Below are 20917 nucleotides of genomic sequence, written 5' to 3'. Positions count from 1 at the left end.
TGAATTGGACAGCATTGATGAAATACCAACGCTATAATAGGTGTGTTGAAAAAACAACCTGCTCCCGACACCCATAATTCATTAATAAGATTTATTTGATTTCATTCATCATTATTGCAACCACAATGTTCAAATACATACAAATAAATAACATGTTTATTTGTGGATGATGTAGTAGTCTGCAAGGACTGACCAAAACTTCAATTTAAGTGAAGTGGCAAAACAACAACATTCTGACATGCAGTCCTCAATGTGATGAACCATAAATAACCATAAATGACCCATTTCCCTGTGTCTGGCATCTGTCTAGAAATGGCAGAAGATCCAAGCTAGAATGAGAAGACAAAACACAGTATGCTGATGTAATGTTCACAATGTGTCACCGTGCTGTACACAGAGAAACCATAATAAACAGTATAAAGGAGCGCTTAAGAGAAAAGTAATAACCTCAGCAACACAGACCTGTTATTAACAGCACACCAAGTCAAACTGAGTGGCACACAAACAGGCCCACAGTCCCAGTGCCCATGGTTGGGGCAGTTCTGCGTCTCAAATGGCACTTTATTCCCTACTGCACTACTTTAGACCCTGGTTAAAAGTAGTGCACTATGTAGGGAATAGGATGCCATTTGAGACGCAACCAGTGTGTTTTCGCCTTGCCGTCAATGGTGCCCATTTATGCTCAGGGATCATTCTGTGCCTCTAAACACGTACGACCTAGGAACACCTAATACCTCTGGAGGAAATGCCAGAGAATTAGAGGCAGGGGCTGGAGGTGTGGAGCGGGCCGGACAAGCGACTGGGTGCCACCTCAGGGGTGATGCACAGTTCAGCATATAGGGGAAAAGAGAAGTTATAAGTTGCATGTTTGTCTGTGCTTGACCATTAGTAAGTACAAGTAAGCTACAGGTAAGTACAGATCGTCTACAGCTATGTAGTAAGTGGGTCATTCCACCAAATTAGTCCCTTTTGCATTCCTTCAAAGTTTTAGGTGCACCAATATTTAATTAACAAACATTATGTACATAATATGTCCAAACCGGAAACGACAAGTTTAATTGGGTTGCATCAACTACTGCTTTTAAAAAGCACCACTTAAATGTATGAATTATACTCATTTCACACCTTTGTCCTGGGTTGTGTTCATTAGGGTAACAATTGAAAACGTTATTTTTAAAAGATTCTACAGAAAGTAAGTCCAAATCAAATCAAATTTAGTCCCTGCACGATGCAATCAATTTTCCTCTGTTTGGTGCCTAATGAATACTACCCAGATGCGTGTTTTTGTTAGTGTCTCACATTAAAAACAAACAAAAATTCATACCTGTATTTCTTATCTTAAATAGACATTAAAAACCACTAAATGTATTTGTCCTGAGATATTTTCTTTAAAGGGGTACTAGAGACAGACAGGTGGCCTGAACTGGAGAGTAGAAACACAGTAGAATTAACAGTATCTTGTCTGATAGAGCTCGATATAGTCTTTCTACTAATGATATTTTCAAGTTCAGAGACAGTGAAATGTATTGCATAGTTAGTTCCAGACCTGGGTTCAAATACTTTATCTGACCTTGCCTGGCTTAATGAGCCATTAGAATAGTCCCAAAACGGCAAACCCTGCCCATCTGGCACTACAGGCAAGCTGAGCAAACAATCAAAGTATTTAAAAGACTTCAAATAGTATTTGAAACCAGGTCTGATTAGTTCCTCATAGAGATGGCATTAGAAGAGGAGGGCATGGTAATTTACAGCTGACACTAAATTCCCATACAACCATAATCATCTTCTAACTCTATTTTTCACCTTTAGGACAAGAGACGCACCCCTGATCCACATCTATGTGCTTAAATACAACCCATACACAACGTCAGAATCATATCATAACATAATAACAATATCACCAACAACCAGAGATGGAATTGGAGAAAAGTCACTCTGGGAACTTACTGATCCTAGAATTTACCGTAAAGTAACGACCCAGTGAAAATAGAACTTTTAAAAGTTTATATTCTGTTAACTTATATCCCCCCAAAATTGTTGACTCTTCCTATGCTCATATGTTGCCAGCATAAATTGAAAAAAATAAAACACAAAAATGCTTGCCATTTCCTCATAGAACATTATGTCATCTCTATGAGGAGGAGGAGATAGCCAATCAGCGGTCTACTAGCATTAATATTTTTAATGACCGGGTATATGCCCACACCATTCTTTTGTTGGGGTACACCCATAACATTCCAACACAGAAAAACAGCTTTTTAACACTTAATTAAAAAGAATAGAAGTAAAACTATTTAGCTCATATTGTAAGTTATTATAGGTCATGTTTCACAGATATCTGGAAACACTGGGCAGTTAACTTAAACACATTTTGTACATGTCAAAATTATTTTACTTTGCGAACTCTAGTTCCCCTCCAATTACACCCCTGTTGACAGCACATGAGTAATGCAGTAGTTAGTCATTCTGAGTGTTTGAAATAGGACGGTTAAGACAAAGAACAAGACAGTTCATTATAACAGAAAGTATATAGCAGCATTAGTGTCTCCAAGGCACACAGCATACAGGTCTTAAGATACAAGGGAACTCATTTATAAACCTTTGGCAGGTACAAAATAAATTGCAAAAAATGTGTGTGCCAATTTTCACACAAAAATTGGCATTTATAAAAACTGAACTTGATGTAAAAACGTGCTCACCTTCTCGCAGACTTCAGACAATGCTTATGCAGATTCTAGTGGTTGAAATATTGTATTGCAAGCAGGCAAGTACATTTATATTTTGTGCAAATGGAGGATATGGACACGCTTATGCATAACAATAAACAGGTTAATGACAAGATGCAATCATTTTCCGTTAGTGAGTAAAGAGAAAATATATTTAGTGTATCTTTGCATTTTAAAATAATTAGACACTCATCTATATCCCTGGCTACTATTTATTATTTATTTCCATGATCATTGCATAATCAATTCCTCACCTTTTCTGTGATGGTGTCATACTCACGAGGTAGCCTATATCGGGCAACAACAGGAATAGCATTCATCTCATATCTGCTTTAATTGGACCCACTTCACAGTAGTAAATAGATAAGCTATTTCAAGTATTTTGCTCTATGCCATCCGATCCAGAGCGCAGTAGTATTAACGGTGGAACAGATGGGTTGCAGGTTACTGTAGCCGACATCTGAATACTGTAATTTAACATTTCTTGAGTAGACAATATTGCATTTATACACATAATACATATTTTCATAACTATTGCAGAATAAATTCTTCACCTTTTCTGGACATTATTGGTCCATATTTCTGAAGTAACCATAGCCTACAAAAAATGACCATGCGCATCTCTCATTTAATTAAGCCTATTAGATAAGCTATTTGAATGTATAACTAAATTCAAATGTACCAGGTGAACAGGTGCATTGTAGTGTGCATGTCGACCACTGTAAGTAGAGAATGTTTCAGAATTCGAGGGCAGTGTAGCATCGTTCAGAGAAAAAGTCATTGCAAAACATTAGGCCCAATTCAATTAAAACGGTCTGCTCACAGCTCAACAGCAATTTGCAAGAGTTGTTGTCTTTCATTAACTTTTTGTCTATCAGATCGCCTAGGCCTACAGCAAATGTCATTGCAAAAGTGTAACATTCTGCAATCACCTCCAAAGACATTTGATCAAGTTCGCTATTGCTATTTCCTTTAGAAAACTGCTCAAATACTTCGAAAGTATACAGCGAATAAGGACGTTTTTGTCACCATAAAAGGTAGATGGGCGTTTTTCAGAAAGAGTACTGATGCTCTTTCACTCACAGTTTCAGGACGGGTGTGATTTATAACAATAAACATACGTATGCCAAGTTTATAAATCTCTATTTTTGTATGTATGCAGTCTTTTCAGAAATGGCACATGCAGATATTCAGATATTTAGTGTGGAATTTACGCAACGGTTATAAATGAGGCCCCAGAGTATCTGTCAGTCAGCAGACTACCGAGGAGAAGAAACCATTGAAATAAAAAAAACTACCTATATGGTTGAAAACACAGTGTTAAGGTATCTGCCATCATCAGACTCTCTGGAAATAGTAGAAACAGTGGTAAAAAGGTTGTTGGGCTGTTCAGTGTATGGCTTCACCAGTGTTCAGGTTGAGTAGAATGGGTAGACTTTACCAGTGGTTATCTTCAACTGCAGGAGAAAACAACAACACTCTTTACACATTGAGAAATAGAGGTGCTAGCCGAAAGCTATACATGTGCCAGTGGATAGCTGAATTGCAACAGGTCTATATGGCTCGAAGAACCAATTTGTACAAGTGTATGAAATGAGCTGAGCTGAGCTCCGCTGGATCAGGTATGGTGGATTGCTACAGGGATTCTGGTTACGGCAGGGTGTAGATAACATGAAAGGATCTTTATGGCTTAGTGAAGAAATATAAATTACTTTCAGTATGAACAGATAGCGTCTCTACCCACAGAATGACAGACACTCACCTCAGATGTAGGACCTGTCAACAGTCTAACAGGGGGTATTCTCTGGCCAACACAGGTGATCGTCGTGGAGATACGGCCGCCAGGAGCTCACTGGCTATCTCCTGTCGGATCTCATCAGCAAGGCTCTCTTTGATCTGAGGTAGAGGACAGAAGTTACACAGAGAGACTAATCAATTAGATTGGATGTTCGGATGTTCTAGCTGTGTCTGAATCCTGGCTTAGGAAGACCACCAAAAATTCGGACATTTTCTTCCCTAACTACAACATTTTCAGACAAGATAGAACTGCCAAAGGGGGCGGTGTTGCAATCTACTGCAAAGATAGCCTGCAGAGTTCTGTCCTACTATCCAGGTCTGTCCCCAAACAATTTGAACTTCTACTTTTAAAAAGTCACCTCTCTAAAAACAAGTCTCTCACCGTTGCCGCCTGCTATAGACCACCCTCTGCCCCCAGCTGTGCTCTGGACACCATATGTGAACTGATTGACCCCCATCTATCTTCACAGCTCGTGCTGCTAGGCGACTTAAACTGGAACATGCTTAACACCCCAGCCATCCTACAATCTAAGCTTGATGCCCTCAATCTCACACAAATGATCAATGAACCTACCAGGTACCTCCCCAAAGCCGTAAACACGGGCACCCTCATAGATATAATCCTAACCAACTTGCCCTCTAAATACACGTCTGCTGTCTTCAACCAAGATCTCAGCGATCACTGCCTCATTGCCTGCATCCGTAATGAGTCAGCGGTCAAACGACCTCCACTCATCACTGTCAAACGCTCCCTGAAACACTTCAGCGAGCAGGCCTTTCTAATCGACCTGGCCTGGGTATCCTGGAAGGAGATTGATCTCATCCCGTCAGTAGAGGATGCCTGTTTTTTTTTTTAAATGCCTTCCTAACCATCTTAAATAAGCATGCCCCATTATAGAAATGTAGAACCAGGAACAGATATAGCCCTTGGTTCTCCCCAGACCGGACTTCCCTTAACCAACACAAAAACATCCTATGACGTTCTGCATTAGCATCGAACAGCCCCCGTGATATGCAGCTTTTCAGGGAAGCTAGAAACCATTATACACAGGCAGTTAGAAAAGCAAGGCTAGCTTTTTCAAGCAGAAATTTGCTTCCTGCAACACTAACTCAAAAAAGTTCTGGGACACTGTAAAGTCCATGGAGAATAAGAACACCTCCTCCCAGCTGCCCACCGCACTGAAGATAGGAAACACTGTCACCACTGATAAATCCACTATAATTGAGAATTTCAATAAGAATTTTTCTACGGCTGGCCATGCTTTCCACCTGGCTACCCCTATCCCGGTCAACAGCACTGCACCCCCCACAGCAACTCGTCCAAGCCTTCCCCATTTCTCCAAATCAGCCGGGCTAGACAATCTGGACCCTTTCTTTCTAAAATGATCTGCCGAAATTGTTGCCACCCCTGTTCAACCTCTCTTTCGTCGTCTGAGATTCCCAAAGATTGGAAAGCAGCTGCGGTCATCCCCCTCTTAAAATGGGGGGACACTCTTGACCCAAACTGCTACAGACCTATATCTATCCTACCCTGCCTTTCTAAGGTTTTCGAAAACCAAGTCAACAAACAGATTACCGACCATTTCGAATCTCACCATACCCTCTCTGCTATGCAATCTGGTTTGCTGGTCATGGGTGCACCTCAGCCACGCTCAAGGTCCTAAACGATATCTTAACCGCCATCGATAAGAAACATTACTGTGCAGCCGTATTCATTGATCTGGCCAAGGCTTTCAACTCTGTCAATCACCACATCCTCATCGGTAGACTCGACAGCCTTGGTTTCTCAAATGATTGCCTCGCCTGGTTCACCAACTACTTCTCTGATAGAGTTCAGTGTGTCAAATCGGAGGGTCTGCTGTCCGGACCTCTGGCAGTCTCTATGGGGGTGCCACAGGGTTCAATTCTTGGACCGACTCTCTTCTCTGTATACATCGATGATGTCGCTCTTGCTGCTGGTGAGTCTCTGATCCAACTCTACGCAGACGACACCATTCTGTATACTTCCGGCCCTTCTTTGGACACTGTTAACAACCCTCCAGGCAAGCCATACAACTCTCCTTCCGTGGCCTCCAATTGCTCTTAAATACAAGTAAAACTAAATGCATGCTCTTCAATCGATCGCTGCCTGCACCTGCCCGCCTGTCCAACATCACTACTCTGGACGGCTCGGACTTAGAATACGTGGACAACTACAAATACCTAGGTGTCTGGCTAGACTGTAAACTCTCCTTCCAGACCCACATCAAACATCTCCAATCCAAAGTTAAATCTAGAATTGGCTTCCTATTTCGCAATAAAGCATCCTTCACTCATGCTGCCAAACATAGCCTTGTAAAACTGACCATCCTACTAATCCTAGACTTCGGCGATGTCATTTACAAAATAGCCTCCAATACCCTACTCAACAAATTGGATGCAGTCTATCACAGTGCCATCCGTTTTGTCAACAAAGCCCCATATACTACCCACCATTGCGACCTGTACGCTCTCGTTGGCTGGCCCTCGCTTCATACTCATCGCCAAACCCACTGGCTCCATGTCATCTACAAGACCCTGCTAGGTAAAGTCCCACCCTTATCTCAGCTCGCTGGTCACCATAGCATCACCCACCTGTAGCATGCGCTCCAGCAGGTATATCTCTCTGGTCACCCCCAAAACCAATTCTTTCTTTGGCCGCCTCTCCTTCCAGTTCTCTGCCGCCAATGACAGGAACGAACTACAAAAATCTCTGAAACTGGAAACACATCTCCCTCACTAGCTTTAAGCACCAGCTGTCAGAGCAGCTCACAGATTACTGCACCTGTACATAGCCCACCTATAATTTAGCCCAAACAACTACCTATTTCGCTACTGTATTTATTTTATTTTATTTATTTATTTTGCTCCTTTGCACCCCATTATTTTTATTTCTACTTTGCACATTCTTCCACTGCAAATCTACCATTCCAGTGTTTTACTTGCTATATTGTATTTACTTTGCCACAGTGGCCTTTTTTTGCCTTTACCTCCCTTATCTCACCTCATTTGCTCACATCATATATAGACTTGTTTCTACTGTATGTTTGTTTTACTCCATGTGTAACTCTGTGTCGAACTGCTTTGCTTTATCTTGGCCAGGTCGCAATTGTAAATGAGAACTTGTTCTCAACTTGCCTACCTGGTTAAATAAAGGTGTTCTCAACTAGCCTACCTGGTTAAATAAAGGTGTTCTCAACTTGCCTACCTGGTTAAATAAAGGTGTTCTCAACTTGCCTACCTGGTTAAATAAAGGTGTTCTCAACTTGCCTACCTGGTTAAATAAAGGTGTTCTCAACTTGCCTACCTGGTTAAATAAAGGTGTTCTCAACTTGCCTACCTGGTTAAATAAAGGTGTTCTCAACTTGCCTACCTGGTTAAATAAAGGTGTTCTCAACTAGCCTACCTGGTTAAATAAAGGTGTTCTCAACTTGCCTACCTGGTTAAATAAAGGTGTTCTCAACTTGCCTACCTGGTTAAATAAAGGTGTTCTCAACTAGCCTACCTGGTTAAATAAAGGTGTTCTCAACTAGCCTACCTGGTTAAATAAAGGTGTTCTCAACTTGCCTACCTGGTTAAATAAAGGTGTTCTCAACTAGCCTACCTGGTTAAATAAAGGTGTTCTCAACTTGCCTACCTGGTTAAATAAAGGTGAAATAAAAAAATACATAAAATAAAAATGTATCAATCAATCAATCGTCTCTTTGATAGGAAGGGACAGAATAACTAATTGACTACACTCAAACAGAAGAAAATGCTGAGAAACTGAGTGAAACAAGGAGGTGCCTCAGTATCAGAACTTGCCCAATAAGAAATGCTTGTTTTTCGTTGCATAACAGAGTGCTCTAATGAACACAGCCCAGGATTGGCAGTACACCCTGTTCTGTTGGTGTAATAAGGGCTTCATAAATAGTTGGTTTTAAACTGAGATTTGTGAAACACAAAACACACACCTGTTATCCCTCAAAATAACTAAAGCTGGAATCCTTAATGGTGAAACTGCTATTTTCATTTGCAACATTACAACAAGTTACTGCAAACAACAAACACTGTTTTTTCCCCTCGGACATCAATTTTCACACAATAAAAGAACAAAATATGTACAGAATTTGTTTCACCATGCTGCACGACGCTCCTCAGCTCGGCAAAAAAAAACAATAACAACGGCGGTCGGGAGGCCAGTGGTGTCGTTTCTCCTTACTGCAGATTCCATATTTAAAGCCCTGCCAAACACGGACATCAGGCCACTGACTAAGAAGTAGTCCTAAGTTATAGCCAAAGGTTCCTGTGGAATTCCAATTTCCTTTTGAAGCTTCAAAATGTGGTCCATGTGTCCCCTCCCAAGCGCTTAAGTCAGCTCAGTGAATGATTTTTCATGAGTGTAACCTTAACCTCCCCACGCCTACCTTTGACTCATTCCTCTCTGCCTCCTTCTTTCCACTCCTCTCCTCTTTTGACCTCACCCTCTCACCTTCCCCCCTACTCACAAGGCAGGAAATACGCTCGACCTCATCTTTACTAGATGCTGTTCTTCCACTAACCTCGTTGCAACTCCCCTCCAAGTCTCCGACCACTACCTTGTATCCTTTTCCCTCTCGCTCTCATCCAACACTTCCCACACTGCCCCTACTCGGATGGTATCGCGCCGTCCCAACCTTCGCTCTCTCTCCCCCGCTACTCTCTCCTCTTCCATCCTATCATCTCTTCCCTCTGCTCAAACCTTCTCCAACCTATCTCCTGATTCTGCCTCCTCAACCCTCCTCTCCTCCCTTTCTGCATCCTTTGACTCTCTATGTCCCCTATCCTCCAGGCCGGCTCGGTCCTCCCCTCCCGCTCCGTGGCTCGACGACTCATTGCGAGCTCACAGAACAGGGCTCCGGGCAGCCGAGCGGAAATGGAGGAAAACTCGCCTCCCTGCGGACCTGACATCCTTTCACTCCCTCCTCTCTACATTTTCCTCTTCTCTCTCTGCTGCTAAAGCCACTTTCTACCACTCTAAATTCCAAGCATCTGCCTCTAACCCTAGGAAGCTCTTTGCAACCTTCTCCTCCCTCCTGAATCCTCCCCCCTCCTCCCTCTCTGCAGATGACTTCGTCAACCATTTTGAAAGAAGGTCGACGACATCCGATCCTCGTTTGCTAAGTCAAACGACACCGCTGGTTCTGCTCACACTGCCCTACCCTGTGCTCTGACCTCTTTCTCCCTCTCTCTCCAGATGAAATCTCGCGTCTTGTGACGGCCGGCCGCCCAACAACCTGCCCGCTTGACCCTATCCCCTCCTCTCTTCTCCAGACCATTTCCGGAGACCTTCTCCCTTACCTCACCTCGCTCATCAACTCATCCCTGACCGCTGGCTACGTCCCTTCCGTCTTCAAGAGAGCGAGAGTTGCACCCCCTTCTGAAAAAACCTACACTCGATCCCTCCGATGTCAACAACTACAGACCAGTATCCCTTCTTTCTTTTCTCTCCAAAACTCTTGAACGTGCCGTCCTTGGCCAGCTCTCCCGCTATCTCTCTCAGAATGACCTTCTTGATCCTAATCAGTCAGGTTTCAAGACTAGTCATTCAACTGAGACTGCTCTTCTCTGTATCACGGAGGCGCTCCGCACTGCTAAAGCTAACTCTCTCTCCTCTGCTCTCATCCTTCTAGACCTATCGGCTGCCTTCGATACTGTGAACCATCAGATCCTCCTCTCCACCCTCTCCGAGTTGGGCATCTCCGGCGCGGCCCACGCTTGGATTGCGTCCTACCTGACAGGTCGCTCCTACCAGGTGGCGTGGCGAGAATCCGTCTCCACACCACGTGCTCTCACCACTGGTGTCCCCCAGGGCTCTGTTCTAGGCCCTCTCCTATTCTCGCTATACACCAAGTCACTTGGCTCTGTCATAACCTCACATGGTCTCTCCTATCATTGCTATGCAGACGACACACAATTAATCTTCTCCTTTCCCCCTTCTGATGACCAGGTGGCGAATCGCATCTCTGCATGTCTGGCAGACATATCCGTGTGGATGACGGATCACCACCTCAAGCTGAACCTCGGCAAGACGGAGCTGCTCTTCCTCCCGGGAAGGACTGCCCGTTCCATGATCTCGCCATCACGGTTGACAACTCCATTGTGTCCTCCTCCCAGAGCGCTAAGAACCTTGGCGTGATCCTGGACAACACCCTGTCGTTCTCAACTAACATCAAGGCGGTGGCCCGTTCCTGTAGGTTCATGCTCTACAACATCCGCAGAGTACGACCCTGCCTCACACAGGAAGCGGCGCAGGTCCTAATCCAGGCACTTGTCATCTCCCGTCTGGATTACTGCAACTCGCTGTTGGCTGGGCTCCCTGCCTGTGCCATTAAACCCCTACAACTCATCCAGAACGCCGCAGCCCGTCTGGTGTTCAACCTTCCCAAGTTCTCTCACGTCACCCCGCTCCTCCGCTCCCTCCACTGGCTTCCAGTTGAAGCTCGCATCCGCTACAAGACCATGGTGCTTGCCTACGGAGCTGTGAGGGGAACGGCACCTCAGTACCTCCAGGCTCTGATCAGGCCCTACACCCAAACAAGGGCACTGCGTTCATCCACCTCTGGCCTGCTCGCCTCCCTACCACTGAGGAAGTACAGTTCCCGCTCAGCCCAGTCAAAACTGTTCGCTGCTCTGGCCCCCCAATGGTGGAACAAACTCCCTCACGACGCCAGGACAGCGGAGTCAATCACCACCTTCCGGAGACACCTGAAACCCCACCTCTTTAAGGAATACCTAGGATAGGATAAAGTAATCCCTCTCACCCCCCCTCCCCCTGAAAAGATTTAGATGCACTACTGTTCCACTGGAGGTCATAAGGTGAATGCACCAATTTGTAAGTCGCTCTGGATAAGAGCGTCTGCTAAATGACTTAAATGTAAATGTAATGTAAATAAGGATGTAGTAACCTTATCCGTCAGCCAAGGACATAATAAAACATGTCCTGGGCGATATTGGTAATGTTATTGCACCTCAAACACAAATACTGGCAGGCACTGGGCAGGGTCCAATTTGAGCACTCATAGTTCAGTGAAGGACAAATCTTAATGTTGTCCCGTATTCTAAAATAGAATAGAATCTCAATGTTGACCTTTATTCTAAAATAGAATCCTAGAACACACTGAGCTCACTTACCTCCTTGATGAGCTGCTGTAGCTGGGGGTTGTTTGCCCTTCCTACAACTAATCTTCCTCCTCTTCCTCCCTCCCTACCCCTCTCCTCTAGCAGGTGAGGGTCTACAGCTGCCCCTCTTCCTCTTCTGCCCTCTTCCTCTCTTTGCGCTCGATCCTCTGAATGTTGCTCTCCTGTCAGTGCCTGGTCTATGGCATGGTCCTGGGCCTCTAGAGGATTGATCTGGCCCTGGGAGAACCCTGTGGAGGCACCAGGCCGTGGAGGGGGGGCTGGGGTGAGGGAGATGGAGGCTCGATACACCTCTGTCTTCTGGGGACCAGGGAGGGGCAGCTCTGGGGTGTGGGAGGGGTCTGGGTGACATCCGGAGGACCTCATTGGACTGGCTGATCTGGAGGAGCGGCCTGAGCACGGAGTGGGTGCCATGCTTGGTCTGCTCTCTGCCCCTCCCTCGTAGCCCAGCTCTGTCTGCAGGTACAGCGGTTCCATCAGCAGGTTCAACATCTGGAGGGAGAAACCACACAAACCACAAGCATGACACATAGTGAATTGCGACAAGTAAAACCTTACGATGCATTCGGAAAGTATTCAGACCCTTTCCCTTTATTTTTCATTTTGTTACAGCCTTATTCTAAAATTGATTAAATAACAAAACATCCTAAACAATCTACACACAATACCCCACAATGACAAAGCCAAAAGTTATTTTTACATTTTTGCAAATGTATTAAAAATAAGTATTCAGACCCTTTGCTATGAGACTCAAAATTGAGCTCTGGTGCATCCTGTTTATGTTGATCCTTGAGATGTTTCTACAACTTGAATGGAGTCCACCTGTGGTAAATTACATTGATTGGATATGATTTGGAAAGGCACGCACCTGTCTATATAAGGGCTCACAGTTGACAGTGAATGTCAAAAACCAAGACATGAGGTCAAAGGAATTGTCCGTAGAGCTCCGAGACAGGATTGTATCGAGGCACAGATCTGGGGAAAGGTACCTAACCATTTCTGCAGGATTGAAGGTCCCCAAGAACACAATGGCCTCCATCATTCTTAAATGGAAGAAGTTTGAAACTACCAAGACCAAGACTGACCGCATGGCTAAACTGAGCAATTGGGGTAGAAGGGCTTAGGTCAGGGAGGTGACCAAGAACCTGATGGTCAATCTGACAGAGCTCCAGAGTTCCTCTGTGGAGATGGGAGAACCTTCCATAAGGGCAACCATCTCTGCAGCACTCCATCAATCAGGCCTCAGTGGTAGAGTGGCCAGACGGAAGCCACTCCTCAGTAAAAGGTACATGACAGCCCGCTTGGAGTTTTCCCAAAAGGCCCCTAAAGGACTCTCAGACCATGAGAAACAAGATTCTCTGGTCTGATGAAACCAAGATTGAACTCTTTGGCCTGAATGCCAAGCATCACATCTGGAGGAAACCTGGCACCATCCCTACAGTGAAGCATGGTGGTGGCAGCATCATGCTGTTGGGATGTTTTTCAGTGGCAGGGCCTGGGAGACTAATCAGGATCCAGGGTAAGATGAACGGAGCAAAGTACAGAGAGATCCTTGATGAAAACCTGCTCCAGAGCACTCAGGACCTCAGACTGGGTCGAAGGTTCACCTTCGAACAAGACAACGACCCTAAGCACACAGCCAAGACAACGCAGGAGTGGTTTTGGGATGTCCTTGAGTGGCCCTGCCAAAGCCTGGACTTGAACCAGATTCAACTAGAGGTCAACTGATTAATCGGAATGGCCGATTAATTAGGGCCGATTTCAAGTTTTCATAACAATCGGAAATCTGTATTTTTGGACACCGATTTGTCCGATTTTGTTTTTACACCTTTATTTAATCTTTATTTAACTAGGCAAGTCAATGACGGCCAAGGAACCATGGGTTAACTGCCTCGTTCAGGGGCAGAACGACAGATTTTTACCTTGTCAGCTCGGGGATTCAATCTTGCAAACTTACAGTTAACTTGTCCAACGCTCTAACCACCTGATTACATTGCACTCCACGAGGAGACTGCCTGTTATGTGAATGCAGTAAACCAAGGTAAGTTGCTAGCTAGCATTAAACTTATCTTATGAAAAACAATCAATCAATCATAATCACTAGTTAACTACACATGGTTGATGATATTACTAGTTTATCTAGCGTGTCCTGCGGAGCATATAATCGATGCGGTGCCTAACCATAAACATCAATGCCTTTCTTAAAATCAATACACAGAAGTATATATTTTTAAACCTGCATATTTTGCTAAAAGAAATCCAGGTTAGCAGGCAATATTAACCAGGTGAAATTGTGTCACGTCTCTTGCGTTCATTGCACGCAGAGTCAGTGTATATGCAACAGTTTGGGCCGCCTAATTTGCCAGAATTTTACGTAGTTATGACATAATATTCATGTTACATTGCACAACCTTCAATGTTAAGACTTATGGATGCCACCCGTTAGATAAAATATGGAACGGTTCCGTATTTCACTGAAAGAATAAACGTCTTGTTTTCGAGATCGTAGTTTCCATATTCGGCCATATTAATGACCTACGGCTCGTATTTCTGTGTGTTATCATGTTATAATTAAGTCTATGATTTGATAGAGCAGTCTGACTGAGCGACGGTAGGCAGCAGCAGGCTCGTAAGCATTCATTCAAACAGCACTTTCGAGCGTTTGCCAGCAGCTGTTTATGATTTCAAGCCTATCAACTCCCGAGATTAGGCTGGTGTAATCGATGTGAAATGGCTAGCTAGTTAGCGGGGTGCGCACTAATAGCATTTCAAACGTCACTCACTCAGACTTGGAGTGGTTGTTTCCCTTGCTCTGCTTGGGTAACGCTGCTTCTAGGGTGGCTGTTGTTGTGTTCCTGGTTCGAGCCCAGGTAGGAGCGAGGAGAGGTACGGAAGCTATACTGTTACACTGGCAATACTAAAGTGCCTATAAGAACATCTAATAGTCAAAGGTTAATGAAATACAAATGGTATAGAGAGAAATAGTCCTATAATTCCTATAATAACTACAACCTAAAACTTCTTACCTGGGAATATTGAAGAATCATGTTAAAAGGAACCACCATTTTTCATATGTTCTCATGTTCTGAGCAAGGAACTTAAACGTTAGCTTTCTTACATGGCACATATTGCACGTTTGCTTTCTTCTCCAACACTTTGTTTTTGCATTATTTAAACTAAATTGAACATGTTTCATTATTTATTTGAGGCTAAAATGATTTTATTGATGTATTATATTAAGTTAAAAAATAAGTGTTCATTCAGTATTGTTGTAATTGTCATTATTACAAATAAATTAAAAAATAAAATTAAAAACAGCTGATTAATCGGTATCGTCTTTTTTTGGTCCTCCAATAATCGGTATAGGAGTTGAAAAATCATAATTGGTCAACCTCTAGATTGAACATCTCTGGAGAGACCGGAAAATAGCTGTGCAGCGATGCTCCCCATCCAACCTGACAGAGCTTGAGAGGATCTGCAGAGAAGAATGGGAGAAACTCCCCAAATACAGGTGTGCCAAGCTTGTAGCGTCATACCCAAGAAGACTCGAGGCTGTAATCGCTGCCAAAGGTTCTTCAACAAAGTACTGAGTAAAGGGTCTGAATACTTATGTAAATGTGATATTTCAGTTTTTTATTTTATTTTTTTAAAACCCAACCTGTTTTTGATTTGTCATTATGGGGTATTGTGTGTAGATTGATGAGGGGAAATTTAAAGAAAAAAATCAATTTTAGAATAAGGCTGCAAAGTAACAAAATGTGGAAAAAGTCAAGGGGTCCGAATGCACTGTAGAATTAGAATTCCAAGAACAGACATTCCTATTCATGTGAATGTTCTGTAACGGTTGGATGTGCAGACATATTGACGATAACAATATATTTCTATGAATAGAACATACACCATTACAAGAGGAACAACCTAGAAAATAAAAGCCCAGACCCACTGCAGGTACTCACCGGCTCCATAGCTCTCAGAACAGAACTGTTAGACAGGCTGTACATGCTGTGACCGCTCTTCATACCATACAGGAGAAAGGAGAGATAAATATCAACCACACAAATGTTACAAGAAGAGGTACGGGATGATATGATGGGTGCCTAAACAACAAATACAAGAGTAGTGATGTACATGCAGCCTGATGTCATGTCAAATGAGAAGAACCCAGAGGAACCACAGTAGGTGCCATGAGCAAACGGAGTTATGACAAACCATTTATAGGAGTTACGAGTGAGAGAAAGTACGAGAGAGTATCAGTCGGTTCGGGCTTTGTGTGTGTGTGTGTGTGTGTTTCCAGGTGTAGTTTCAGGTACCGACCATGCGGTGGCGGTAGAGACTGTGGTGGCTGGCAGAGCGGAGCTGTTCGTTCAAGGTCAGCAGCCGATCCTCTAGCTGGAGCTCTAGTTCCTTCAGCTCTTGTCTCACTGCTGACCGCAGGCCCTGCAGCTGCTCCGCCTCCTGCCTGGCAATCACAAACAGAAAATAATAGAAAAACTTGAGTAAGTGAGGGATACAAAGTGTATTGAAAGCAAGTGCTTCCACACAGGTGTGATTCCCAAGTTAATTAAGCAATTAACATCCCATCAGGCTTAGGGTCATGTATAAAAATGCTGGACAGGCCATTGATTTTGCTACCATGGCTATGCCCCCATAAGATGACAATGCCCCCATCCACAGGACACGAGTGGTCACTGAATGGTTTTATGAGCATGAAAATGATGTAAACCATATGCATTGACTGCCTCAATCACCAGATCTCAACCCAATTGAACACTACTTGGAGATTCTGGAGCGGCACCTAAGATAGCGTTTTCCACCATCATCAACAAGACACCAAATGTTGGAATTTCTTGTGGAAGAATGGTGTCACATTCCTCCAATATAGTCCCAGACACTTGTAGAATCTTTGCCAAGGAGCAGTGAAGCTGTTCTGGTTTGTGGTGGCCCAACGCCCTATTAAGACACTTGCATGCATGTCTGTCTGTCTGTCACAGACTCTGCTAACATCTGTGTCCGAGGGCCTCTAGCCTACCTCTCGTCGTGACTGAGGTGCTGGTAGACTAACGCCTGTTGTTTCATCAGGGATACTTCCAGATCCATCATCTGTGTCCGGAACACACTCAGACTCCTCCTCTTAGCCTGCAGCTCCTTCTGGAGAGAGGTCTGAGGGGAGGAGGAGAACATCGAAGAAGATTACTTTATTGTCTATTGTCACAGAGACACAGGGAGATTTTCATTTGGGCAAAAGACTGTCTTCTGTAGACTCTCCTCCGTGACCCAGAAACAGATAAGTGGTCGACGAGTGTAAATTTGTTAGTACACGAACGGAACTGTCCTCTTCGATAGCCACCTTTCATCAAGGATAGTAATTTGTAATCTACCGGAGTCCTTCGCGGAAGAGTTTTGATATCTGCCACGCCCCCTTTGAATCAGCTTTCGTTTGTCGGAGGAGAAAAGCATGCACAGGTTTAGAAGCAATATGCTAATTATAATTGTAACTATAACATGTCTTGCACAACTAACTTAATTTGTTTTTATCACTTTACACATTTATTTTGGGATCCACTCCCACTAAACATTTGCCTGATGAAGTGCGAATGAAGAACGAGAGTAATTTCATACAAGTGCATTTTCATCCACGCCGCCTCTCCTTGATTACCTTTGACCTTTTTCTAAAGGAGGCAAGAGAGGACGGAGGAGAGAGGACGCAGGAGTTGAGCAAATCAAATTGACAAAAGGCCAGAGATTTGTCTTTGACCTATTTCCCAACCCCCAAGACACACCCCAGGAGAGGTTGGAGGACAGAATTTGTAATCATGGATTTAATTTCTTTAAGAGTGGCAGGTCAGGTGAGTGAATACCTCAAACAGTGGCTGGGCAGATCTCTGACGATTGAAAACGTCTGCTCTGCAATCTGATGAATTCTGTTGAGGGCAGAGAAACCACAGATCAAATACTTAGTCACTGATAAACTAGCGTGCAAATGTCTCTGCTTGCATTATGGGTGGGATGGCTAGCGTTAGGTTTTAAAACTGCAAAGAGCCTTGCAGAATGTTATAGAACACATATGTACTACTATACTATATTTGCCATTTAGCAGACATTTTTATCCAAAGCGACTTACAGTAGTAGTGTGTAGTTGTTTTGTCTCACCTGAGCCAAGTTCTGTACACTTCCTCTGATGTCATGAAGGACCCGTCTGAGCTGCATCTCAGTGGTAGACAGGGCTGGTGGAAGGTGGGAATTAGGGGCTGCCCCCATAGGGTCAACTCCATGGGGGTAAGGAAACAGATGATGGTGGCCAGGGAATGGAGTACTGTATGGTTCTCCATAGGGGGCAGTAGAGATATGTGGAGGCAGTTTGGAAGGTGTGTGTGATGGGTTAGAGTAAGAGCTATGGGCAGTATAATGATTGTTGCTATGAAGGTAGCTGTAGGACCCACTATATGGGTTACCGTGGTAGTTATAGTAAGGTGAACTGAAAGGGTCGCTATGGGGCGGGGTATTATAGGGGGAGCTGTACGGGGAAAAGGGGTAGTGTGTGCTGTGCGGGAAGTTGTGTGGAAGGGTGCTGCCCATGTTGTTAGTGTAAGGAGGACTCTGGTAAGGATGGTTAGGGGCCATATGATGGGGTAAGTTGGGGACTGTGTGCTGTGGCAGGTTGGGGTTATTGTGTTGGGCTAGGTTGTGTTGTGTGAGGGTAGAGTTAGGGTTGCTGTGTTGGGTGAGGTTAGGGTAATTGAAGTGCGCCAGGTTAGGTTTGCTGTGCTGGGTGAGGTTGAAATCTGGGTTGCTGTGCTGGTTGAGGTTTAAGTTAGGGTTGCTGTGCTGAGTGAGGTTTAAGTTAGGGTTGCTGTGCTGGGTGAGGTTTAAGTTAGGGTTGCTGTGCTGAGTGAGGTTTAAGTTAGGGTTGCTGTGCTGAGTGAGGTTTAAGTTAGGGTTGCTGTGCTGAGTGAGGTTAGGGTTATTGAAGTGGTTCAGGTTAGGGTGGTTATGCTGTGCCAGGTTACGTTGGGTAAGGTTAGGTACGCTACAGGTGCTCCAGGTACGGTGGTGCTCCACCAGAGGTCTCTCTCCCCACTCAGGAGGGGGGCTGTGGCTGTGCAGTGAGAGGGTTGAGAGGGTCAGGTGGCGGGGGATGGCGAGGGGGAAGGGGGAACTCTGCCTTGAAGCTTTCTCAGCTCCCCATCTCTCTGTAGCCCGGGGCCATGAGATGGCTCGGCCTCTCTGTTGATAATTAAGATAGAGCAAAAGCTGCCTCTGCTCTGAAACTCCTCCTCTGGAACCTCCTCTTCCACAATGGACCCCACCTCCAGCTCCACCTGCTCCTCCTCCACCTGCACCTCCTCCTCCACCTGCACCTCCTCCTCCACCTGCACCTCCTCCTCCACCTGCACCCCCTCCTCCACCTGCACCCCCTCCTCCACCTGCACCCCCTCCTCCACCTGCACCCCCTCCTCCTCCACTTCTGGGGTGTATCGGTAGGAAAAGACCGTCCGAGTGCAGTGCCTGACTGTCCCCTGGCCAAACTGGATCCTGACAGAGGAGACCGCACAGGAGGGGCTGAGGGAGGTAGGCAGAGATCGGGACCTCGGCAGGGGGACTCTTCTCCTGAACAGATCCCTCACCTTCCCCTCCATGCAGGGGCCCTGGAGGCCTGGGGACAAGGCCCTCTGCTGGGCCCCGTGAATCCTGGGTGAGGCACTGAAGATGGGGCAGCTGGGTCTAGGGCTGGAGAGCCTGGCATCCATCTCCACCCTGTCAGTCACACCCTCCCTGGCTGGGGCACCAGAGGAGCTGCAGTCAGGGGTCAGGATGGAGCCATGGTCTTCTGTAGGACCAGGCACTGTAGCCGTGTCAGGATCAGACTCAACAGTATGGCAAGTCTCAGGAGTTGACTGAGGAGTCTCAGACGCAGGATAAGAAGCAGCTTCCTCAGCAGTGCTATGCTGCTGGTCCTGCTCCGAGTCTTGGGCCACTCCTCTATCTTCTGGTTTAGGTAACTGGTGGAAGGTGTACTGTGGCACCTCCTGCCGCTGCTCTTCCTCCCCAATAGGGCTCTTGCTCCCCCTCCCGTCCTCCTCAAGGTGTTTCTGTAGGACAGAGGGTATCTGCACATCCTCCTCCTCCTGTTCCTCCTTTAACTGCAGCCTCTCAAAGGCAGGGTGTTCAAGGGCTAGAGGAGTGGTCACCTCCCCAGCATAGGACATCAGCATGGTCTCACAGTCACAGCTGTCAGCGCTCTCCTGTATCTTTAAATTGTTAGCTGAGCCATCAGTAGAGGGGCCCTCTGCAAAACCACTACTGTCTGACTGCTGGCTGGTTGTTCTCAGTTGTTGTTCTGTAATGGAGATAGGGAGGGAGAGAGAGATTGAATCGCACTACACCGGCTCCGACGCTCATCGGAAGTGCGTATGGCCCAGTACGTCAATGGGGCCAAGCTTCCTGCCATCTCTACCAGACAGTGTCAGAGGAAGGCCCTAAAAATTGCCAAAGACTTCAGCCACCTTAGTCATAGACTGTTCTCTCTGCTACCGTGCGGGTTGCCCAATTGCAGGACTCCCGACTGTAGACTAACTAGGCCTATGCGCTCATAAATGTGACAAAACACAAGCTACAGAAATGTTTTATGAATAAGCTATTGATCCTCTGTGGCTAAATTATGCTGGTGTAGTACTTTCAATTATGTCATTTATTTATAGAGATAAGAATAATTATATAATTTGGCAAATGTATTTCAATTCATCTGCAGCACTTCCAGCACCCCTTCCTGCAGCGCTGTTTCCTTCCATTCGTTGTGCTCTCGCCAAGGCCAAATAATCAACACCTGTTATTATTCATTCAATTGATTGTGGTCAGTAACTGGCTTACTGGTGCTCTTCCATGCCGTCCCTAGGAGGGATGGGTCACTTGAGTGGGTTGAGTCACTGACGTGGTCTCCCTGTCTGGGTTGGCGCCCCCCCCTTGGGTTGTGCTGTGGCGGAGATCTTTGTGGGCGATACTCGGCCTTGTCTCAGAATGCTAAGTTGGCGGTTGAAGATATCCCTCTAGTGGTGTGAGGGCTGTGCTTTGGAAAAGTGGGTGGGGTTATATCCTGCCTGTTTGGCCCTGACTGGGGGTACCATCGGATGGGGCCAGTGTCTCCTGCCTGACCCCTCCGGTCTCAGCCTCCAGTATTTATGCTGCAGTAGTTTGTGTTGTGGGGCTAGGGTCAGTCTGAT

The 20917-nt window shown here is 45.3% G+C and overlaps 1 protein-coding gene across 1 annotated transcript in view; it reads right to left on the bottom strand.

The window, feature by feature from the left end:
• Positions 1 to 77: 77 nt before the first annotated feature.
• LOC115116445 (protein ITPRID2-like) overlaps positions 78 to 20917 on the bottom strand; it is a 70912-nt gene continuing 50072 nt past the window's right edge. The window contains 10 exon segments of the mRNA XM_065013753.1: positions 78 to 4183; positions 4489 to 4622; positions 11694 to 12191; positions 15656 to 15712; positions 16014 to 16158; positions 16729 to 16859; positions 17558 to 17620; positions 17850 to 18847; positions 18850 to 19069; positions 19163 to 20037. Of these exon segments, the coding sequence (XP_064869825.1) occupies positions 4506 to 4622; positions 11694 to 12191; positions 15656 to 15712; positions 16014 to 16158; positions 16729 to 16859; positions 17558 to 17620; positions 17850 to 18847; positions 18850 to 19069; positions 19163 to 20037 (3104 nt within the window). The 3' untranslated portion in view covers positions 78 to 4183; positions 4489 to 4505.

The sequence above is a fragment of the Oncorhynchus nerka genome, linkage group LG3 (assembly GCF_034236695.1).
Source record: "Oncorhynchus nerka isolate Pitt River linkage group LG3, Oner_Uvic_2.0, whole genome shotgun sequence".
NCBI classification, from domain to species: domain Eukaryota; kingdom Metazoa; phylum Chordata; class Actinopteri; order Salmoniformes; family Salmonidae; genus Oncorhynchus; species Oncorhynchus nerka.
This window is presented reverse-complemented; position numbering and strand designations above follow the sequence as displayed.